Source organism: Eutrigla gurnardus, assembly GCF_963514095.1.
Source record: "Eutrigla gurnardus genome assembly, chromosome: 18".
Taxonomy (NCBI): domain Eukaryota; kingdom Metazoa; phylum Chordata; class Actinopteri; order Perciformes; family Triglidae; genus Eutrigla; species Eutrigla gurnardus.
The window spans coordinates 13118586-13142422 of NC_139929.1; the positions used below are offsets into that span (position 1 = coordinate 13118586).

A 23837-nucleotide genomic window follows, 5' to 3' on the forward strand; every position below is an offset into this window, starting at 1 on the left:
ACCTTGTGACCCTGGAGGAGAGAAAACTCACAGACGGGACACACAACTCGATCTTCGTCCTCACGGAACAGTTTAGACTCTTCTGGGTATTTACGACCTCCACCTTCTACACTCCCTTTTCTGTCTCAGGTTATCTAGTTTTCTGTCTCTCAGCAAAGGAGTCAGCCAGTCCCTTCAGGGTGATGTTCACCGGAGGATATTAACTGTTAAAAACACCTACATACACATACACATACATTTCCCCCTAGTTCAAGCCAGTATCACCAGTCTCTCACTGGCCATCACATAATAATGTATGATATAATTCGACAACACTGTAAATTATTACAAAAAGGTTCTCCAACATCATTCAGGACATTAATATAGCAGCAAACTACTGTAATGTAAAGATAGGCTATTAGTGGAGTAATGTCAACCTGAGCAGAGAGAGAAGTCGCTTTCCCTCCGTATGTGTTGTTACGGATGATGATGAGCATATGATCTAGTGCATCACTTTACAGTGACATGAAACAGAAGGTAAAATTAACTGCATTTACGTTTTGCATTCTCTGTCAAACGCACTTTTATAATGGTCAAGACATTAAAACATGGCATTTACACAGCCAATTATACAATTAAACTTACCTCTGAAGCAATTAGCAATTATGTTGCAATTCCATTTTTGATTAGCGTTTAAATACAGAGAATGCACAACTCTGATTGCTAATTAATGAGCAGTGAAATCCAAACAAATAGTCATGGTTAGTTTTACTGGCCGTCTCTTTCGTCTGAATTGGATTGGAAATTAAATCAAATATTTTTAGTTAATTAAACGCTTTCCGTCTTGATAACACACACAATCATAATAATAAGCAACCATGTCGTCTTTGAAAAATCCTCAGACTAGAGGACAGTTTCAGTGCGCAGCATCATATCCAAAATTTCTATGATAAACAAAAAAACTACTAGACTAGAGCAGGACATACCTCGAAGATGAGCCGCAGTTGTCCTTAATCTGATAACATTAATCTCTTGAACAGAGGTCAGAAGTTCCCAGTGTGCAGTGCAAATCATGGGGCCACCAACAGGGGGCAGTAAAGCTAACAGTTTGAACTGTTGATAGAAGAGTAAGCCATTGATTTGAGGTTTCCCCTTGAAATTACAGGTTTTATCTGTCTTACTTTGCAATGAAATATTGTAATCTAGAATGCATGCATGAATGTACTTAGTTTGGTCAAATAGTCAAAAGATTGGCTTGTTTCTGCTCACTTCCAGTTCCCTTTGTATAACCAGGCTCATAAAAGAACTGCTAAATAACATACTGCCCCTGCACACAAGCATCCACAACATGTCTTTATGAAGTCAAACACAAGGAACCGAAGCTAAAAGGGACCATCAAAAACCCAAGAACAACATGGCCCTGGAGAGGCATATTTTATTTCATTTGTCAATATACTTCAGGAAACAATATACAAAGCAATGACGTGGTCACCTTCACTGAATGTGCGGTGCAGTTCAGTTATAGATAGGATGGTGGAAAAAACAAAAGAAAACAGGCCTTTGCAGCTTAGGACCCTGCTCTTCAACAGTGGGGAACAAACAATGAGAGAGGGATGGGACGTGCTAGACAAACAAGCCCGTGCATGACATGCTTGTTGAACATCTTTTCTTGTTGGTCAAAATAAAGTGTGGGTTTTGCAGGTAAATGAGGCCGTGAGACTTAAGACTTTCAACAAGGCACTAGCTTATGAACCAAACCTTAATACTCCAATAAAATAACCAGTGCTTGCTTTAGTTGAACATCTTTATTACAATACATACATTTCACATTTGAACTTGCCACCTCTTGCTGCCCTGCTCCGACACAAAGAGGTGATCTGCGTACATCCGCCTCTAACCCGCTGTAGCTGGAGTACCACCTCGAACCGGCTAATGAAAAAGTGTGGATATCCTCGTGACTTACACATCACTACAACTCTTATAAATAAAACCTGTTTTTTTTTTTTTATTCCGTGTCCTCTTCTTCAAACTCCACTGTGTGTTAGCGACTGTACAAAGGAATGAACCAGTGGCACCCACCTCATCGGGAAATGATTGAGAGGGGGAGGGGGAAAGAAAGAAAAGAGGAACCAAAAACTGTTGGAACATAACAGAAACACTACGAGGAGGGTGTGAAGTGCCTCAGGAGAGGGTGTGGCAGGGCAGGGCAGGGCAGGGCCGAGGCCTCAGGAGGGTTAGTGGGAATGGTCCAAAGCAGCACGCCATCACGTCTCAAGTTTTTTTTGTTTTTTGTTTGTTTTGTTTTTAAAATCACTCACTCCACCACACCACCAGGCACTGTTTTTTTCAGACTGGGACATGCAGGGCCACCAGAAGCTGCAAGTAGATCACTGAACCCATGTGAGCGGTCATGGTGGACCTGCAGAGAGGGGATGTTCACAACGCCTGAGTAAAAGTCACAGTTGACCCAGAGAGGGGCACAGGAAGAGAATCTAGACAAGAGAGAACCAATATTCGAAGGAAAGAAACTACGCTGACAGTGCGTTCTGCTTTATGCTCGGCTTCTGTGTATAAATGGCTTCAAACATCCTCCTCCGTTTACGTGCAGGTCACGCATGCTCAATGGTTCAATGATCTATGAATTGACGAAATGAAGCTTTTAATTCTGCAGACGAGTTAACATGAAGTAAAGGCTAGCTAATGAATATAGCCGCCTAGGCGTTGATTAGTTTTGATGTCAAAAGCTTGATAGGCATGGCTTTCCATGGCTTCAATCTACAAAACATATTTACAACATAGATAATAACATCTACAAGAAATCTACATTTTTCCCCCTCGGCGTGGGTTTTTACAAAACAGAGTGTTGTAAAGCACCGCACCCTCCCCCTCCAACAGCTCTTCGTGTTTGCCTCTTGGTTCTTCCCAGCCCAAACGGTCCAAAGCCAACCCGACAGCAGCTCCCGTGTGTGTTGAGACTGGGCTCAAGAGGAACTGAACAACTGCTCTGCCTCCAGCTTCCAACTATGTGCAATGGGTCTTCCCCCTTTTCTCTCCCTCCCCCCCAACGCCAGCTCACAACCAGAAGTTCTCAGACCATGAAAGAATTCTGATTCTTCAACTTTTCAAGTTCTTTGATTTGCTGTCTCAGAAACAATATCCTGTGGGAAAGACAGAGGACAATCGTTATGGTCCGTTTTTACAACTAATGCTTACTCTACGTGCCAACAGGTGCATGCTTCCACACTAAAAATGTATTCTCACCTCTGCTCACGCAATGTTGCTTGTATTTCACAGACTCTGACCAAAGACCGGAGGTTTTTGAGCTCGGTGCAGTTCTCAGACATACAGATGCTCCCCATGGTGTGAGCCTCTTCACGTAGTCTTGATGCCTTGAAAACGTGTTTGTCACACACAACATTTATTTTTAGCTGGGTTTGCCATCAATAACTCAAATAAGACAAAAAGAAATGACCGAAATGTCAGTGGCACGAACCTGCTTCTCTGCGTGTTCAGCAGGCCAACCCTGCACATGTTTGATAAGATTCTCATTGAAGTGGGCGGCGAGGGTGGGGGTGAAGGTGCAGGAAGGTCGGACTGCTGAGGCAGAGGGAGGTGCTGAGGCAGAATTGGGGGCGTGGCTGCTGCTGGAGGAGACGTGGTTGGGACCCGGGGAGGGACTCCTCTGACTGCTGCAACGGAAGCATTATGAGGCATTATGTTTGGGAAGAAACTGAGCTTTCTGGAAATGCTGACCTGACTTGTTGTCATCAGCAATAATAAAAACCAGACTTACTGACTGAGACCACATAATACAGGTCTCCTTTAATGGGCAATTTCAGGAAAAGAGATCATGTCTCTTAATACAGCTGCTCAGTGTCATCAAGCCCCGCCCCTCCAAAAAAACAAAACCAGCGTTAAGTGGGGGCCCAATGGTGCCTGTCCCACTTCTTAGCCTCTGCTGCTCTGACCATACCCATCTTTGAACCAAGCCTTCATTTTGATCTCAACTAAACACCTGTTACACCTGGTACAGTACTCAAAACCACTTCAGTGGTAGTTCTTGACCACAATCCCGGCATCGCAGTCAGCAAATAGGTGGTAGTCACAGTACCACTGCGCACTTAGAGGCACTTCAGCATTTACAGACAACTCTATAAGTGTAACTGTCAAGTACAGAAAAAAACATTTAAAGGTCACCTCACACTGCTTCACAGCTGGGTGCTTCAGGCACATGTAGCCAGTGACACATTTCAAGATGTGGTGACAAGGAGTGGAAAACAGGAGAATGGTACAAGCTCCCTATCCAAATGTGGCTGAGAGACTGACTGAATAAACTGACTGATTCACCAGTGAAGAAGTGAGCATCCCCAAATCAAAGAACTGACTTTAAAACCATCATCAATGCTGGAATCGGCCTTATTGAATTATGTTTGTGTAGACTACTGTGTCGTCATCTACCAACTGTACGCAACAAAAAGTTAATAAATCAGCTAGCTTCCTCTTTTTGAAAATTGTTACATAAAAGAAATGAAAGAATTTAATGGATTAAGATGAGAGACTACTGAATGAAGAAGCCACTAATTGTTCCATCAATGAACAACAGAGGGCGCAACAACACAATGAAGATGATCTACAGTCAGGAATGAACTTGGTTAAAACTCCATTCATGAGCTGATGTGAATGTAGTTGAGATGATACGATGGAAAATCAGTGCACATCTTAAATATTTTATGACGGCAAAGATCCTGCATGTACTGGTAAAAGAACAGTTCAGCATTAACATTGTCAACTCATTAAATTAACACACAAGAAATATATTCTATGATATCAGAGTTGGCCACCTCAGGACCCACAGATAATGACCCGTGTTTAGGAAAATGCCGTCAATTCTCTCCTGATGCTTCTTATTATTCATACTGAACTTGGGTGAGTTGTGTGGTTGGACCTACCCTTGGCGCTGAAGCGTGCGCGGGGAGGCCGTGGTGACATCCTGACTGTGATGCTTATCGCTGGAGAGGGACTGCTGGGACGTGGGCTGGGGATGAGATGCATGCTTCCCTGCTGACGTGCTCACCTAAACGCAGCAAGTTAGAAACACTACATCAAGACAAATCCTCTCCACGGGACCAAGATACAAGTTTAAAGACAGTGTATTTTCTCCAGCCAGCCATGAGAGCACCTTTCATTCTGCAACAACATGCATCACTGAAGCAATATCACATGAGATATTCTGCCCTGTTAGTATGAATCCCTCATTTTATTTTAAGTTCCCAGGGAAATTAATTCATGCGCTGAATGGTCGTGTCTTACCTTTGTGTGTGAGATGACAGGCTGCGTGCTGAGGAGGGGTTTAAGGGGACCAGCGTTGGTCTGTGGTGTGCTGATCCTTGGAGAAACATAAGACCTGGGTGACGAGGCATCCGATGTTAACGACATGGGTGACTGGTTCGATTGCTGGGCTGCTAGACGCACACAAACAAAAAGACGGACAATCGAATGGATCAATACAAACAACTACTTTTAATTCCCAGCAAGAACACCACTATATCCCTAAACAAGATGCGTGAAGTCAAGTCGGCTGATGCAATCACCTGCTTCATAACTATTTAACTCACAGGAAACCCAGAAGGCTACCCGTCTTTCCAATCGCCAATGTAGTCATTACACAACACACGTAACAGACTATATCTGCTAGAGGTGGAACAAATAAGCCATTCTATGATACATCGCGATGCTTTGTTCAACGATTCTGCGTCGATGCAGTAAAGTCTATAATTTCTTTTTTATGGGCAATCTTTCCACATTTTATATAAGTAATGTAGAACATAGACTGTATCATATGGGTTAAAATGAAGGAACAATTCTCATATTTAAATCCAAAATAGGGATGCATTGTGATGCATCATGAGTCGTTTAATAATTGAATCGTGAGGTGACTGAGGATTCCCACCACTAATTTCTGCACACAATGGGAATAGAGATGCATGCTAGGCTTCATTTACCTTGGCTGGACAGCTGAGCAGCTTGAGAGAGGATAGTAGTGATATTGAAAGCTGATGGTCCAGCAGTGAGGATTTTATGGAGCATCGACTGTAATGAAGCTTGTGTGACAGCAGCTGTGAGAACTGGAGAGAGAGAGAGAGAGAAACTGTTAGCTCCTGCACTGATCTACAACGTGCTGCTACTAGAGTGGTTTCCACACAGCAACACAGTGAATTTAACAGTCAAATTCAGTAATGTGTCTTGTATAAATATGTTCAGCAATAATGTAATTTAGCTTCAACAGGCTGGGATGAAACTAATTAAACAGACAGGTTCCCACTAGGATGCATACTCTTATATTAGGATGGTGTGCACCGAGGGAAGGTTTCTGAACATGTTCATGTTTATGAATTTTACGTAACATTCATTTTGCACACCATGGATTGGCAAAATAAAATGAGCATGTTATCAATTTCTAGCTTTCGTTCCATTCACGCATTCCTTTAGGTCTCTATACCGTCTAAGCTGTTATTTATACACATTTTTTGCAAGATAAATGACAGATTAAACCAATGAATCCAGTATGATTAACAAAAGTTGAGTCAATCAGTTAGTTGCCAGGTGTTGTATTGATTTCATGTTGATGTCGGCGTGATGGACACCAATTCTGTCCAGTGATTAGATTAATTACACATTCACCCTAGCCATTGTTCCTAATGATTACGTGTATAAAAACAGTGGCGAAAAGAGCAACAGAGCACTGACTGCACGTCAGCATGCAGCTAGGTTCACTATCACACTGCACGACAATACAGAGTCCATTAAGCAGCAGAGCGTTTCATAGCTGAGCCAGAACGACTTGCTGCAGAGGTGTACCGAGATGTACTGCTGCTCCCTGGGATGGATAATTTAACTAAAACTCAGACAGTCACGATGCCTGAGGTCCTCCATACAATGTCAGCCAAGTTTTCCACCCAGTGTTGGCACAAAACAGAATGTTAGCCTAGTCATTCATTGCAAACTCCAAAAGAAGTGCTTGTCGGACAGCCAAACAGCACCTGAAAGCCAACATCTTCCTGACACTGGGGTTGGAGGGGACTGCGTCTGACAATATCTCACAGCTTAGGGTGATGAATTCACAGGCTCCCCAGTAGCTGTCTAGGAGAGGCCATCTGAAAGTGTGTGTTGTTACTTTCATATTTACATTTATTGTGTCTTGCTGCCCTCTGATGACCGGCTTTGCCAGTATGAAAGGATGTTTGGACCACGTTTGTCTTCTGATGTGGTTGTGCATACAAGTTCTTTTCAAAAGGTACTCTTTTTCCAGACAGCAGCACAAACCCAATAATACAACAGGAATGCCAAGTTAGACAGGACTCAGACTCCACCAGAAAGCAGGGACGCCCTGCTCCAACTTTCTTTCAGTTCTGATACCCAAGCTTTGGGAATCAGTTGACACCATGCAGCAATCAGATTCCAGCGTTTATTCAATAAGCTGTGCGCCTCACAGTGTGGAAGTGACTGGGATCATTCTTTACGTACAAAGCAAACTGGTAAACAACTTGCAAACAAAATGAAACTGAAAAATATAAAAGATAGGGATGTACTGAATAGTTATTTATTATTAAAATAATTGGTACACCAACAACTTGGTAAAAATAATATTTAGGAATTGCAATTCAAATTTACACTTTAAATGCAGCAACAAATTGGTCAGTTCATTGTCATTATGGGTGTACTGGTACACAAAATACACAGTTCATTATGTACCTCAGTTGTTGGTCATGGATTGTGGGAAATTATAAACATTTAACAGTGGCTCATTGGCCATAGTTCTTACTTTAATGGTTAAGGCACTCAATACTGGCTTACTTGACATTATTGTCCATAAAAAAAAAAAAATATATGTAATGTAAATGTAACCCAATTTCCCCTGGGGATCAATAAAGTACTTCTGATTCTGTAATGTTCCATTATAAGACTTTGACCTGATAATTCCTGTTCGTCGTTTAGACACAACAGACCGACTTAAATGCACATTTGATGGCACATTGTAGCAGCTCAAGCACATTGACCATGTTCTTTAATTCTTCCTGGTCTATGATCGAGTACGGACACGTATACAAATCTATAAATACTCTTATAGCATTATGAATTACTCTCGGCCGGGCCAAACCAACTAGCATGGTAGAGTTCACAACAACAACTCATCGATACTATATGACTATATCGGACTTATACATGAGTCAGCATAAGCCCGATATCTGATCATTATCAGTGCATCCCTACAGGAAATCTCCAATGGATTTGAAATCCTGTTCCAACTGATCATCCAGCAGGAGCTGCTCCCCTTTTGTAGGTTGACTACACAAATGTGTCTTATTTTCTGTCCATTTCGACTCTGATAATATACTGTCGTATTGAAACATGAAGTCTGTGTGCACCATTAAAGCCTGTAAATCAATCATGTGCTCCAGCACCTTTCATCATGTCATGTCAAGGCCTGCTATAACACAGGAGGCAGACCAGCATCAACAGCAGTACAGCATATAATTACAAAGCTTCACCATGTAAGAAGTGCTCATCAAATAGTCCCAACAGCTAGCAGAATGTACACCAGTTGAATCTTTCTTACCTTCGTTAATTTTCGCCATGTCCACGCTGGCATTGTTGAGCTGCAAGGCAGTCTGAAGTGCTGGGAGAAGCTGGCGAAGCAGGGTGGGGTCCTGGAGTAGTGGAGTTGGGGATTGAAGGACCGGGGAAACGGGCACCGTGGAGGCAGATGATCCAGGGGGCCCTGATGAGGGGTTCAAGCTTCCTGAGCCAGAGGATGATGACTGGGAGGCAAGGGACGCTGCAGGCTTCTCCACCTGGGCTGATTCTGCAGAAAGAAGCACAAATCTTTATCACACACCAGGCCATACGTGGACAGGTACAGACTTGCATACTTCCATACAACAACTGCCAGTCACGCAAACTAGAAAACATCACAGCAACCTCCTGCTAGCAAGAAGAGCTCCTTTGCTTGTTGTATTTGGCTGAACAATATGACAAACTTCATGTCACATAAACCATGAAATGGCCTCAGGCTGCATTCAGACTCGAGCCTTGCATGAAATAACACAGCCTTCTCGTTCATTAGTATGAGGAATTACCTGGTCCATCTATCTGACTTCAGATTTCACTGAAACATGTGCACAATACAATACAGTAGTTAAATGGCGCAAGACACTGTGGAGCTTCACATCAGCTTTGGTAAATTTTTTACCGTGTCCAAACTAGGGATGTCAGAGTCAGTTATTTTGATTTTGATAGCCCACCAACATTAACTGGTAACTAACTGGTTCATTTTTAAGCAAAAAACAAACACAGGAGGCACCCTCCATTAACCCTGGCGCTCCATTGACTCAATAACTATCCAGTTTTAAAGTTCTGTGTTGTGAATGTCTTAACACTGCATTTTGATCAGGTTACGGGTGCAGCTTACGAATATTAGCTAATCGGCCGTGATTATTATCAGTTGATATTCATCTAAATAGTTTGAATGGTGGTCTTTCTATAGGCTGGCCAGAAGAGCCAATCTACTCAGACTTGAAACATTTTTCAATACTAAATTTGTCTGCTTTCAAGTCTTTCCTTAATTTGCTCCGAGAGCGAGACAGCTTGATACACATACACAAGCACCGTGATGCTGCGAGTGTTTGTGTGCGTGTACACACGAAACAGAGAGAGACACATGCACACACCACTTGTTGGTTACACACACTGGGCTCAGCGCCATGGAGCTTGCGGTAGTGCATCCTGTCTGTGCAGTTCAATTGGTTAACAAATATCCTGTGAATTAATTAATCTAACAAACACAAGTAACTAGTAAAAACTGTCCTCTCTGGTTAACCGATTAACGGTTACTGGTAACATGTAAAACAACAGATCTTACAAAGAGGACTGAGCAGCTATGAGCAGCTATGAGCAGCTGTGAGCAGCTTTGATCAGTGCCAACGCTACGGGCAAGCTGCCCTCCATGTGACCCTAAGACTTGTCTTTACAGTTTGAGGTTTTGCCAAGCCTAAATAAACCTACCCGGTTGTCATTTCATTAGGTATCATTTTTATCATTAAGTATTTGCAGCTCATGTTGATCCGTTCTAAATAGGGATGCGAATTATCGAGTAATTCATTAATCGATAGTTGTTTCATCTTATCGATCGATGATCGATTAATTGATAAGCGGCCATTTTTCTGAGAAGATGAATGTGAACGTGTTCTAGCGGAATGTGGCCAGGACAGGCGATGCGATGTGGGCGGGGACGGAGAGAAAATAACTTTAACTTTCTGCGATGCGAGTGAAGCGAGTACCAATCAGAATGTAGAATAGAGATGATTGACAGTTGACGTCAACAGAGAGTTCCACAGAGTTGCCGCTTGAACTCGCCGTCGGCGGCAATGAATTTCTTTTTGCCAGCGAGTAGAATTCAGCGAGAAAGCGAGGGGTGACGGGCGAGTAGCGACGTATGTGAACGGGGCTATACGTGCCGTCAAACTCCCCAGCTGGGGGGGGGGGGGGGGGGTTGCCGCGGGGGACGCCTTGCCACGGCGACGGAGGAAAACAGAACGTTGATGAGCCAAACCAGCCGCGAGGATTTCCCCTTATAATAAGCGCTGCTGCCCTCCTGTTTAGGCCTATCATTAGAGCCGCTAGTTAAGTCCATTTGCCTTGATGAAATAATTTTGGGCAAACATCGAGACTATGGCGGCCTAAATTAGACTACGGCGGTGCGCCATAGTCTCGTCGTGTGGGAAACACTGCTGTCGGCATCCCGCTTCTCGTTTTGTCTTGTTGTTGTCGTCAGAGCCCTGCTTCGCTTGTGTTCGCGCATGTGCGTCAAGTACGTCTGGCGTCAAGCGCGCCCTCACGTGGACTGGCGGGGAATTATGGGTTCAAAACGCAATTAATTGCAATTAATTTATTTTAATCGAGTAATTTCTTATCGACAATTAATCGATAATCGATTAATTGTTTGCATCCCTAGTTCTAAATATCAACATTAGGTTTCCACTGAAAATGAACAGGGACCCCATGTCAATTCGTTTGGCTGATGGAATGACTGCTGGGAAACGGTGATAAATGTGACAATGTTATGGACAGGATGAATGAATTCAGCGAGAAGCCTAAACTTTAAGACAGGGATGAACAATGATAATGGCAGATAAATGGCTTCCAATTTAAATATTGCCAGTGGTCAGAAATTATATTTTCCTCCTACATGGAACTTCAGCATGGGAGAGACTTAATCTCTGCAATTAGTTGGGAAAACGTGCGTATATCGGCAATCAGCCAAAATGAGTATCAGCAAAAATCCAATATCATGCATCCCTACTTTCAGATTGTTTTTGTGTCTTTTTATGTTTTCTTTTTATGTATCAAACATTCAAATGTTTCAAAATATTTGAGGAAGTGTCTTTTGGAGAGGTAAACAAGCATTCAGAAACAGGCCATTCATGCTAAATGACAACAATTCAATGATTATACCACTGGGAACTAAAACTAGTCTGCAACATTTCACCATTGCTACTGTAGGAGCAGCCTTGTGGGATTTTCTGTTATCAACAGAACACAGAGGGAATCTGTAATTCCAGGTGACTGCAGAGATGCACTGCTGAATATTTCCTGCTTATCACTGGCATATAAGACACAACAATATGAACAACATGAGCTGGAAAACTGTTGAAACGTACCAGACACTTCAGCTATTTCCAACAAGATGCAGAGGTTTTAAGTTTAGTTTACAGCCAGATAGTGAGCTCATAATGAATGAGCTCACACTATGATGACATGCAGACCACAGTTAGTGTTACGTCACCAGGCATGTCCTGCATTCCTGTGTAAACACTGAATTTCATGCATGACTTTACCAAAACAGAAAGGGTCAGAAACAGTCTGCTATTCTAATTTATGATGTAGTCTGCTTGGAAATGGCTAATCTTTCCTGCAAGCTCATGTTTTATTTGTGCTGGCATATGCATCTGGTCGCCCTCCACTTTGGACTGACCTCCAGCAACTAGAGATGGCCAATAAAAGAGTTTACTTAATATGAGACATGTTTGAGACTATGAATGTCAAGACCAAGATGGCTGCAGCTGATGTTGAAGCCTGTCAGCCAGACATTGCCAGACCAAATTGCAAATTAATCCGCCAGAGCAAATAAAACATCTCAGAGATTTGTCTGGTTTACAGGCAAAGTAAAAACTTCTCTTCAAATTCTGATGGTAAACTGGCAACATCACTAATTTGTCTTAAGTCCATCCAATTGTGTTCAGAGGAAATTCGGTCTACGCATATTGATAATGCCCCATGGAAAATGAAAACAATGGTTCCAAACTAATTTGAATTTGTGTGTTGGTCTACCGATCAGAGGTCGCGTTACCGAATATTGTCTTTTAGCAATGTATTATTTTATTTTTTTAAATTACAGAAAAATCTGAAGACTGTCTGTAATTTTGACAAACTGGAGGCCTTAGAGCTCTGCTCCACTGCTGTAGAAGGAGCGCATGCTGCAAGATTTCCTCCCGGGAAAGCGAGTGCTTTCAGGGTTGGTAAATCCCACGAGTCTGGAAGGTCCAGTCTCAGTGTGGCAGCAGAGTGCAAGTTCCTCATTCAGAACAACAATAAAATGGACATGAGAAGACGTCGGTAAAAAGATATTATCTGGATAATGGAAATTTGTATGTCAAAATGCTTTGACCTAATAAAATATCCTGCATGAATCCATGTTTATCCTTTTTTAAACCACAATCTCTATGATCTCTCACTGCCACACACACAGAGGGAGGCTCGCCCCTCTGTTAAGACATTTGAAGCACCATTCAAAAACTTCAAAAGAAGCCTTGAATGTAAAAAAGGTGACATTGGGTAGAGCCCTAGCAGCTCAATCCAATTCACAATGCTTGACAAAAAGCTATTATTGGATTTAAATACACCAAGGTTATATCTTATAATTTAAAAAAATAAAATGACCAGTTATAACAGATTGGATGGAAAAGCCTATTGCAACCACTGCTGTCGATGTCAGGCAAAAGAAAAAATTTAAATAAAAATGCTTAATTTGGATGAAATGGTGGATGAACAACCATGGGCAACAGGAAATGTGTGGAGAGTGCTGGAGGTGAGCGAACTTCATAATAGTGAGGTGAACTTTGGGTGAGCCGGGGCTTTGTATTGAAACCTCATGAACTGGATTATAATGCCAACATCAGTCACAGTACACTATGTGATTTTTATTTGAGCCGTTTTGACGTTTGTTTCTGCTGCTGACACACGTGGTCCTGATTTTAGCCATGAAAGTGAAGCTTAAAGTTATCTTAATGAGAACAGGCAGCAATTTTATCAGCAGACATTCGATTAGAATAATTCACCACCTCACACAGTCTTTTTATCTCTCGACTGTCGACACCAACTGGCCAAGACTTATGTATTCAGTCCAACAGGGTTCACTCAGTTTGGTCACCAGATTAGTTTTAATGCAACGACCTAAAGCATTCCAGCACACATGGTTCAGCCATTTGTAGTCTCAGTCTTTTGGTAAGCAGTTCCTTAGCATTCATCAGCCGAAGATCAGCTCAACAACAGTCATCATTGACGAGCCAATGCTTAAGCTAGGCTTTCTGCCACATTTTTACAAAGATGGAAACCAAATACTCGACATTTTGGGCCAACCAAGCCAAGCAACAAAAGCCACACCATTCACATCAGTCAAGCACACTAGTGAGGATTGTGTGCATGTTGTAATATATGTATTTCACACTTACTAGCACCAGTAAAGCTAGGGGCTCCCGATGCTTGCATAGCCTCCCTTCTGTAGTCCCTGTCTTTTGGGAAACTGTTGACAACTGCAGTCTTCGTTGCCTCTTTTTGCCTCTGTTCTCTGTGAAACAAGCAACTGATATTAGCAAGGTATCCAACCTTTAGGTGACACTGATTAACAATAAATAAATAAATAAAATGAGTACAATCAAGTTGTTTGAGTAAAGGGATTGCAGCTACCTCTCCAACCATTCTTTGGGCTTTTCCCACTGGGACACCTCTGTCCTACAGTTGTAATAGTATTTCTTTCCAGATGAGCTGATGTGCTCTGACCAGTCGTCACCAGGTTCGTAAGGCTGAGAAGAAGACACAATATTTAGGAACATGAGAGCAGCCAGGCAGAAAACAATTGTGTGTGAGGAAGCCGAGGGGATGTGATGATGCAAGAGCCTGTAATGAAATCTGAAATATAGCCGAGATATCCACAGAAGCGTAGTTAGTGCCAGGGCTTATTTCAGAGACGGATCAAGAATCTTAAGGTAGACCAAGTGAAACGGTTTGCCATTAAAAAAAAAGTCCATTGAATTGTAAGTGTTACTTTTTGTGTTCATTTCCTGCGTTCTGTAATTTTACACTATAGGCCTAATACAGTGCACCATTGTGTATTGAATATTCTAACGCAAGCCCATAGAAGGAGACAGAAAATGATCCATTACTGAAGCAAAGGCAAGTGTCACTGATCCCTGTGTAGCAACATACAGATTGTCAACACCTCAACAAGCCCACATTAGAGCACAGATAATGAAACGGCTGTGACATACACTCATATTGCATCAGCCTTTTCTCTTTGGTGGTGTGCTGCTCAACAACAGCATTAAATAGACCCTGCTTGTGGCATCGTAATCCCACTTGGCCTTATTTATCATTGATTAAATCGCATTCATCAAATGAATGGGATTACTTTATTTGCCAATTATAAGAGACCAAATGAGGGTAAGGGGAGAATAAAAAAATGTTTTACATTAGAGGATGGGGAAAAAATTAGCAGAAATCTTCCATGAATCTATCTTAAAACCTTGGTTCATTAGAGGAAATGGAAGGTTTATTGATTTTCTGCCAGTAACTAATGTTTGCATTAATCCTTGTGCCCAGTGTTTCTTTAGCAGTACAACATACTACAAATATCCAACATTTTACAAAATGTAACATCAAACTTGTGAAACTACAGAACAGCAATTACTAACAACAAACAATTCAAGCTATTGTACTGAAAATATTTATGTTTAGTCCATAATCTGCCCCCTTGCTGAGGCAGAGGCATCACTTACTGTGTCTGAGGTCTTGCTGGGGTGAGAATGAGAATGTGAGTTGGAGCTATGAAGGGAACTGTGGTTGTGAGAATTTTCTTGTGGAGAAAAGCTGGTCCCTGCAACAAAACACAAGAAGAGGCAAAGACATAATCAGTAACATCCAGCAAATATGGCCTGGTTAGAACTACAACAAAATGCACAAACCAGCCTGAGGCCATCTGCTTAGCAGTGCGAAAAGGAAAATACAAATCTATTAAAAATAAATAAAATCAACAGGGATTTTGACAAAGAAACCCTGCCATATTCTAAATGCTACATTTTACCTCGTTATTGTCATATAGTGTTAATTTCCATAAAAACACACAATTCAAATAAGGAAATTAATGATTGTGTATTCTTGTATAAATATAGGTATGTACCGACACTGTACTCGTACTCATACTACTCCAATACAACCTCACCTGATACCACTTAAGGCAACATGACGTTTACCTCTCATCATTGAGCCTAATAAGCTTCAACAATAACCTGTGGTTCAAAAATGTTAAATCTATAATTTATCAGCAGCGGCAGTATGTGAGCTAAACAGACAAGTCTAGCGAGTCTCCACCTCATCAAGTAAATTAGCTGTTAAGTTGTCAGCTGTGAGTCTGCCGACAGAATCTGTCAGGGTTTCCACCAACATATTACAGCCTGATGTAATGTTAGCGAGTGTAGGGTAGAGAGTGTTTGACAATGAGTGTGAAGTCAGCAGTAACATTTTTTTTTGCCGATAAAAACACTTTGATTGTGGTGAATTTCTATTATCAGGATAAGCGTAAATATTGCCATGAGTTGATAAAGCTGCCTATCTTGCTATCATGGTAAATAAGAGAAAAATGGCCAAGCTTTGGCCATAGCACTGACACTTTTGAATTGGGAGTAGGCGAAAAAGCCCCAACTCCAGCATTATGGTAGCCTGGCCGTGTATTCTGATTCATTGTTGTATTGAATTTGTAATTGTGGTTTAGTAGCAGCAGTCACACTGCAGGGATTTTGGTTATCAATTTCCATCATTGTTGTAATTTTGATGCAAACCACCTCCCAATCTGTGTGTGGAGTCTCACAATAAGATTTACCATTTTGAATTGAAAGATTTCACCATGTTCACATGAGATTCTTTCATAAATAAGAGTGTTGTCAATTTTTCATTCCCCCCAGGCACACTATATTGGAAGTACTATGAAAGAGCATAGTGATGATCAGCACTTTTTTTTTTTTTTTTTTTAAACACAGAAAACTATTCAGTGTAGTGAGTAAAGATCACGATGTATTTTCACTAGTACCTTAGTGTAACAGCATGACTAAAAATGATTTTAAACTCGGGCCCAGTAGCTGCCTTCCTCCCTTCCTATAAGATTCTGATCTGAAAACGCTGCCACTACAGTTAAAAGAACAAGTGTAGCAATCGGATGTCAAAACTGAACCTGCACCCATCTTCTCAGCTCTGCCCAGCTATTATTAGATGCTACAAGTAGGATATCTTGACATCTGTAACATCTTTTAAATTGTGTGGGGGAGTATAATTACAGATCTATTAGGCTGACAGCGTCAGGGAAGGCAAAGCATGAATGAAATACTTCTGTAACAAGGTACAGCAGAAGGAGAGGAGGGATCAATCAAGCAACGTTACGTTCTGAGTCAATGGCAATCTGTACGCACAGGACTCGCAAAAATCTGAGGCATGGCTAGTAGTGCAAAATAAAAGCTCCAGCTTGTAAACTGTGGCATTTAATAGGTAATTTAACCTGCAGCTGAGCAATGACAAACATACAAGAGATGACAATGGATAACTGAAGCAGATTTTGATTGCATTTTTAACGTCAACAGAGTTGCACACAAATTGTTGTTGTTAACCCCCACATGTGACGTACAGGCTCTCACACCTGCATGTTTAATCCTAGTAATGTTCAGAAGGCTTTGAAATTCAATTTCCTAACTCGGTTCAGTGTTTGATTTTGATGAAAATGACTGGATAGTACAGTTAGATGAATGACACAAGGCTGCGAGTACAGTAAGTGCCCCACAAGGGAACTACAGTGCACGCAGACCTAACGGACATCATTAATTGAAACCTCTGGCTGCTGTGTGGATAAAAAAAGAGCATAATTGGGACCAAGCGGTACTTCTATTTCAGCAGCATTTTGTTTTTGAACTTCAAGAATGTGTTCAAAGAGAGGCCGTTCAAATCACCTCCACAACTGATCCAGATCTCAATTGACTTCATGCTATCTAATGCAATTTATGTCTTTATTTGATACATTTTGTTTTACAAACAAAGATAAGAAAGTGATGTTTAAGTCAAGCCTAAAAATGCCAATCAAAACCAGCCGGTTTTCAGCTAATCGCCTGTGACTGGTGACCAGCAAAAACGTTTCATAAATCTGCTCGTTTTGCCAGGCATTAACACGTGTGTGTTGCCGCTGTATGACAGATGCACACCAGCACACAAAGCGGCACGGACAGTAACGCCTCAGGCACACATACTCAATGTGTCAGTGAGTGAAGAGATAAAACTAACAATTTGTCACAACTGCAAGTTCAAAATAAGCTGTCGAGGAATAACCTTAAAAAAGGCAATTGGTGCCTTCCATATAAAAGAATGATTCCACACATTGAGTCATTACGCTTAATAATTATACACTGGTATCAGATTGGTATCATACCTAAAGTTCAAGTGTCTCTATCGTAACTGAACTGAAGTTGGATCAGTGCATAGAATTGATGCTTATGACTGGCATAAAAAGTTTAACAAGATGATTATTTGTTAAATGATTGACTAGGTAATTTCTCTTGGTCTAGTTGAACTATAGAACAGTCCACTGTAATCACACAGTGGTGTTAGGGGGTTAACAATAGACCAGCTTGCAGAGAGCACAGTAATCTGACAGCAGCCAAAAGTCTCATTTTAGCCGTTAGATAACTTTAATTAGCCACAATTGATATAAATCTACAGCACATGTCTCTTTGCTAATACGTAAAAGAGCGAGAAGGATCAATAAGAGATGCGTTAACCCATTGAGCCGCAAGACTCCAGGTATTTTACCAACCAGTGGATGGATTTGAGATGCAAGTGGCTATACAATCGTACCACATCAAACATGAGTAATTCAGGTGTAACGCCTACATGTACGACAAAAGCTGCCCATAAAGTTTGGATTTCAACCATTATAACTATTCTCACACAGTCGACAGGACTAATTGTAATAAATTACTTATCATCCTTTCACAGCCCTCTCTGGCATAATGCCACCATTTTAACATCACCCTGGCTGCTGCAGAATCATGAAGAATACATGAGTACATCAGTCAGCCTCATCGGTAAAAACACAGATGGTACTTTTGCAGGTGCAAAATGCAAGAGATCGTTTGAAATCAACTCCACAATCCCCAACGTGCAATTAAAAATCATTTTTATGAGGGAAGCCAACAACCTATGCAGGAATCTCACCTGTAGCTGAAATTGTAATTTCAGCTACAAGCCACGTAATGAGCTTCATGACGGTATGTGATGCATCCCTTTTCCACCCCAAAGAACTCAGTGTGCACCGAGTTGATAACAGGAAACAGCGCTAGCACACATTGGACATGCACGATGTGCATCAAAGGACCCACATCCATTGTTTTCTACATAAGCCCACACACTGGCAGTATTTTGACCCACGTCAATGCGTCAGAATACACCACTGTCCCACTTCCCTGCATCAATACATGTCAATCCTCTGAAAAGCAGCAACTTTTTTTCCATATTTGCTTCCTGGCTCAGCATATTTCGACTACATCACTTGATGACTACTACTGTCTTTATGGCATTTCTCATGTGTGCTATGTGATGCTGTTGACAAAGCTTCTCACCCATCATTAAAACTCAAAGATTAACCTTAAGAAACGTTCCAATGCTCACCATAAGAGCTGTAATGTTTCTGATAGGACTCAAACACTCGACTTCTCAATTACTGCAGCTATGAGTCTGTAACTAATATAGGGAGAGGAAAAGCTCTCTCGCTGCCCTGCTGACCACCGTACCAAGTTGTGCAGCCCTCCTGATGAGGCTGCTAGAATGTATCCCTCCTCCTTAGACTGTCCCTGGTTTATGGCTCCCAGCCTGGTCAGGACTAGAGTTGTCATTCAATAAATCTATAGGATACAAACCTTATTAAATCCCTAATGTGATGCAACTTGGTTTAGCTGTACAACATTTACATCTAACTACAGTTACAAACTAAAAATTGAAGGGATTTTTTTTTAGTGGGAGTCTATAATGTTCAGAAACTTTAGCTACAACCTGAAAACAAAGTGAGCATCTTTTGTTGACATGAAGTGATCAGCTAAATCGTTTGAAGCTGCAATATAGCAGAAATCCCCATAAGCTCAATAGGACACACATTTGATGCATGATGGCTTAGTAAATTTGTTTTAATGAGGAACATCTTCACAACATCAAGGAGAACCAGAACAAATTTAGCATTCATTTGGATGTTTATATTACTTGGGTCTTTAGCTGCTAAATGCGCCATTATGTTTACTAGGTGGTTCCTAATGGCCTGTGTGCACTTTTGGGGCCAGGAAGGTGGTGTACAGTGGGTTCATCGGAGCAGCTGCCTGCTGCAGCTGGAAACAGGGCTGAGCAGCAAGACGCCACCAAAACAGTTTAGTTGTGGGTCAGAAAACCAAAACAGGAAGATGCAAAAGTGCTTCACAGAGCTGAGGGGAAGTGCAGAGATGGTTGATAATTCTATGTTCACATCTAAGAGCAAAATCTTCCACATTACAGATAGTCATTTGATCTATTGTGCATATAAAAGTATTGATCCAATACCCAGGTCGTATTTAAAAGCTTTGAAAACTACCAGTTTCAAATAGAATACTAATACTGCTCTGACTGCATTTCTAACTCAGCTCAACTTTAAAATCAGATATTAAATCTTGGTAGATGATAAATCTTTCTGTTAGGCCACTTTGTCAGAATCACTAGAGTGCATGGAATACATAAAAACTGAAAAAATGCAGTCCTTATATGTACACTTCACTAAATACAATTATAAAATTGGTTTACCCCTATATTGTTTTCTTCAACAACTCTCAATGATTTATCTTCATCATGTGTTAAAATTCTGAAAAATAACGTTGCCGTTTTGAGCTCGATACAATATAAAAATTGTATTTTACCAATAATGTTCTCTTATAATAATGATCTGATCTGTAAAGCCATGATATGTCAGATGTTAGAAATCTAGTTTGATGCCATTTAAAAACAACAACACAACAGTCAGATCATGATTATATAGCTTATTGGCTTAACGTAACAATAACAGAAGACTGCTGAAATAATGACATCTATAACTTGACGATGGTTTTAACAGCTCGTGTCAGTATCTGAAGCCTTAGACACAGATAGTCTCAGATATCTCAAAATAAAATGCAACACTGCACCATGTAACATCTATACACACTTTCCAGTAAATGCATTTATGTTCCTCTGGGTCACGTTTTCAACTCTTGATCTACGAAGTAACCCATGATAGCAACACATCTACTGGGTAAGGGAAACCCCACAATACTGTATATCCTCAGTTGTTTTGTAGTCAGACATGTAGCATACACGGCAGTTCAACAGACGCCCTACAAATGTTTCATCAGTGGACCATAACCCAGCTACACAAAACAGTTTGTTTTGAAACTCAACTGTAGCAACTCAACAGATACTCTCAAGTTAAACTATGACTGAGGCCCACATCACTAAGATGGTTTTCTCATACACAAAATGAGTATGCATCTATTGATCAAACTGCCAGATTATTCAAATATTGTGAAATTGAGGAAAGTTTTCTTTTTGCGTTTACGTATTCTTGGAAATAAAAAACAAAATACAAACTAACAGTACTATATGACTAAACTGTCACTCATGAATTTCCACTTTTTCAAATCTTGAATTTTTTTTTTAACTTCTGACAAACCGTCAGAGAAAATATTCAGCTAATTAACAGATTACAAGACATTTACTCACTTGTCACTACTCCACTCCATTAGAATTTAAACACTTACAGAACTGCTAGTTTAACAGTGGTTTCAGTTATAGATATCACAATCAACTGCAGACAGCTGAGCTTTACTCAACTGGTTAAAGTAACATACACTTTGATCAAATACAAATTTGGTTGGTTGCTTCTAAATTTCCTCGGTGCTTCTACGTTACGCTAGTTTGATCCAAAACTACAACAGGTGGAATACCTACTTCCCAACATAAATAGGCATAAAGCAAGCTGTACTTTTGTCAGAGACATATAAACATATAATTACACAGATGCAGAGTTTCAGTGTTTAAGCCGTGCTTAAGTGACACCATTAAATGTAGACATTTAACTGAGCAATTGGTGTTGAATCCTAACCCATTTTAGTCTCAACAACCACTGTGTCTCACCTCCATCCCTGTCTCTGGCCCGGTGTGTATGGACAGCCTTTGCTCTGCTGTGCCCTGTGCTGTCGATGTGTTTGTTTTCAGGGCTGTCAGACCTCCTGAGCATCTTGCAGGGAGGAGTGACATCTGAGGAGTCGCGCATCTTTTCGTGCCGGTGGTCCCCTCCTGGGTGGCTCTTAGACGAGTATTTGAGAGCCTGTAGACACAAATCAAACACCTCACTAAAATCTAACATCTTGTATCATTCTGGTATGTGCAATGACTTCTTCCTTTTATCACCATCAAGAGGTCTCACAAACCAGTGTTAACAATGCTGTTAAAGACCATGTTTGGCTGTTCAAAGTATTGTGTATCAAAGTTTAAATATTTAAGGAATTAATTTGCAGGTTCAGCTTATTATTTAGGATTCAAACCCAGCAGATTTATTTCAGTCACATATTCCCAGTGAACTGAAAGAATACATTACCAAATAGCCAGACTAGCTAGTCACTAGTCGTTTCTCACTTGGTAACGATGTACGTACGTATACTGACATTTATACCGACAATGATTAAGTGAGCATAACGTTTTATCAGGCGACCAAGTATTCGCCTCCGCGATCGCTCACAAACTATATTTTGAATTGAAGCGTCTGTTCGTTGTTTTGCAGTTTATATTTCGAGCCCTTTGGTGTTTCGAGACCTTAGCTAGCTATACGCTTAAAATGACAGATTGCGGTCGGGCCCTAATCGGACTGGCTAGCAAACGAGCTAACAGTAACAGGCTATCATTAGCTTTGAGCTGCAACAAAACTCGCCTGTACCTTTTACAAAACAACTCACTTCGACGAATTCGTTCAGACTACGTTGTCTTTACCTGGCAATATTGACGTTAGGGAGTATTTGCAGCATTCAGACGGTTATTTTAAACAAAATCAATTACTTTTCACGTTATTTTCCGCACTGACTGGGGCCTGTTGTGCTTTCCAGAAGCCTGAACTAGAGTGTCCATTTTAATCTTATTTGCTGCTAGCAAGCTAGCAGGCTACAGTTAGCTAACAAGTACCTGATAGGGCTGAGAATCTCTTCGGTCGCACCTGCAAATATAAAGAAAAACAGTTGTGAATGTGAAGCTTCAAATGTCAACGTTGAGAAATAGTTGAAAGTGCCGCAACAGCTGTACGTGCAAGTTTCCAGACACTTATTTTGGTTTCAGTAAAAATGGCGGATTGTCAAAGCGTAGCTACGAGGAAAAGGAAAATCTGAATAAGTAACGTTAAAAAAAAGATGTTTACCCATCGCCGAGTCTCGGTTGTTTCCTTGCATACATTACCATCAATGCCGTGTTAGTGTGTTTGGAGTGGGATGTGAAAGATTGATATCGGCACTATGTTCTTTTCCTTGTTGATTTAGCGACCTAAAAATCGTCAATGATTTCAACCTAGCTGGTGGGTATTTCAATGCTATCGGCAGCACTGGTCTAAAGAGCGCCCTCACTCAGTCCATCTCCCACTCAGACACACAGCCGTGTCTCTATCTGCCCAGAAAAACGTAGCAGTGGAGCTGCGCGTAGGGTTGCCAGATATTACACATTCACCAGTATGGGAAAGCCTCGCAAGTGAGAAAAGTGTCACGTAATCATATTATGTCATGACATCAGGTGCTGTAGGTTCATGTACGGGTACGTATTTTTTATTTTACTAAGCTGGTACGTTTACTACACTATTAGCACAATTGCTAAATAGACAGTGCAGATCATAGGACAGAGCATAAGAGGAATGTACTTTAAAAATAATCTTGTTTTTGGATTGTTACATTCACAATAACAAGTCGAGTACTTAGGAAATACACGCAAAGAGATGGCAAAATGTGGGTATTCTACGGACCTGGCAACCTGACCGCAACCCCCATTCTCCATTCCCCTCTTCCGATTGCAACATCCGGGACACACATAAACAGACACACTGGTTGGAGCGGAGCGGTCTCGAAAACTTGTAAACCATTGTATTTGTGCTTTTGTGTAGGATGGATTATGATTTTCTATCCATAATTGGATGTTTAACAGTTTGACTAAATAACCCCGGTAGTTTATTTTTCCATCAAGGGCTTGAGATGTAAGGTTTATAAAAGGCTTACAGCAGACAGTGACTTGTTCTCGTCTGACATCTAGTGGTTATATTGTGACATTGCAAGCAGAATAACTACTGCACTCCCTTCCCATCTGTAGTAGCTACACAGTACCCCACAATATAATTTCCGTTTTTTTTTTAAAAGCATTGCAGCATTGAAATTAAATCACAGGATGGTTTATTTTTTATTTAGATTGTAGTA

At 41.0% G+C, this 23837-nt stretch overlaps 2 protein-coding genes across 3 annotated transcripts in view; both read right to left on the minus strand.

The window, feature by feature from the left end:
* thtpa (thiamine triphosphatase) overlaps positions 1-23837 on the minus strand; it is a gene marked incomplete at its 5' end in the record, with an annotated part of 479666 nt that overhangs the window by 301771 nt on the left and 154058 nt on the right. The gene's annotated exons all lie outside the window — the stretch shown is intronic.
* Positions 1363-23036, minus strand: waca (WW domain containing adaptor with coiled-coil a). Of its 2 annotated transcripts, none has more exons than XM_084033248.1 (13): positions 22802-23036; positions 22573-22603; positions 21532-21724; positions 15090-15187; positions 14002-14117; positions 13767-13882; positions 8597-8842; positions 5982-6104; positions 5290-5438; positions 4929-5053; positions 3473-3668; positions 3241-3368; positions 1363-3137 (listed from the first exon to the last, which is right to left on the minus strand). In XM_084033248.1, exons 1-13 carry the CDS (start codon positions 22840-22842, stop codon positions 3068-3070), a joined length of 1632 nt encoding a protein of 543 aa, XP_083889374.1. In that variant the 5' UTR covers positions 22843-23036; the 3' UTR covers positions 1363-3067. The 2 variants fall into 2 exon arrangements, with proteins under 2 accessions (XP_083889374.1, XP_083889373.1); XM_084033247.1 differs by having other exon boundaries at positions 5290-5441; positions 22802-23035.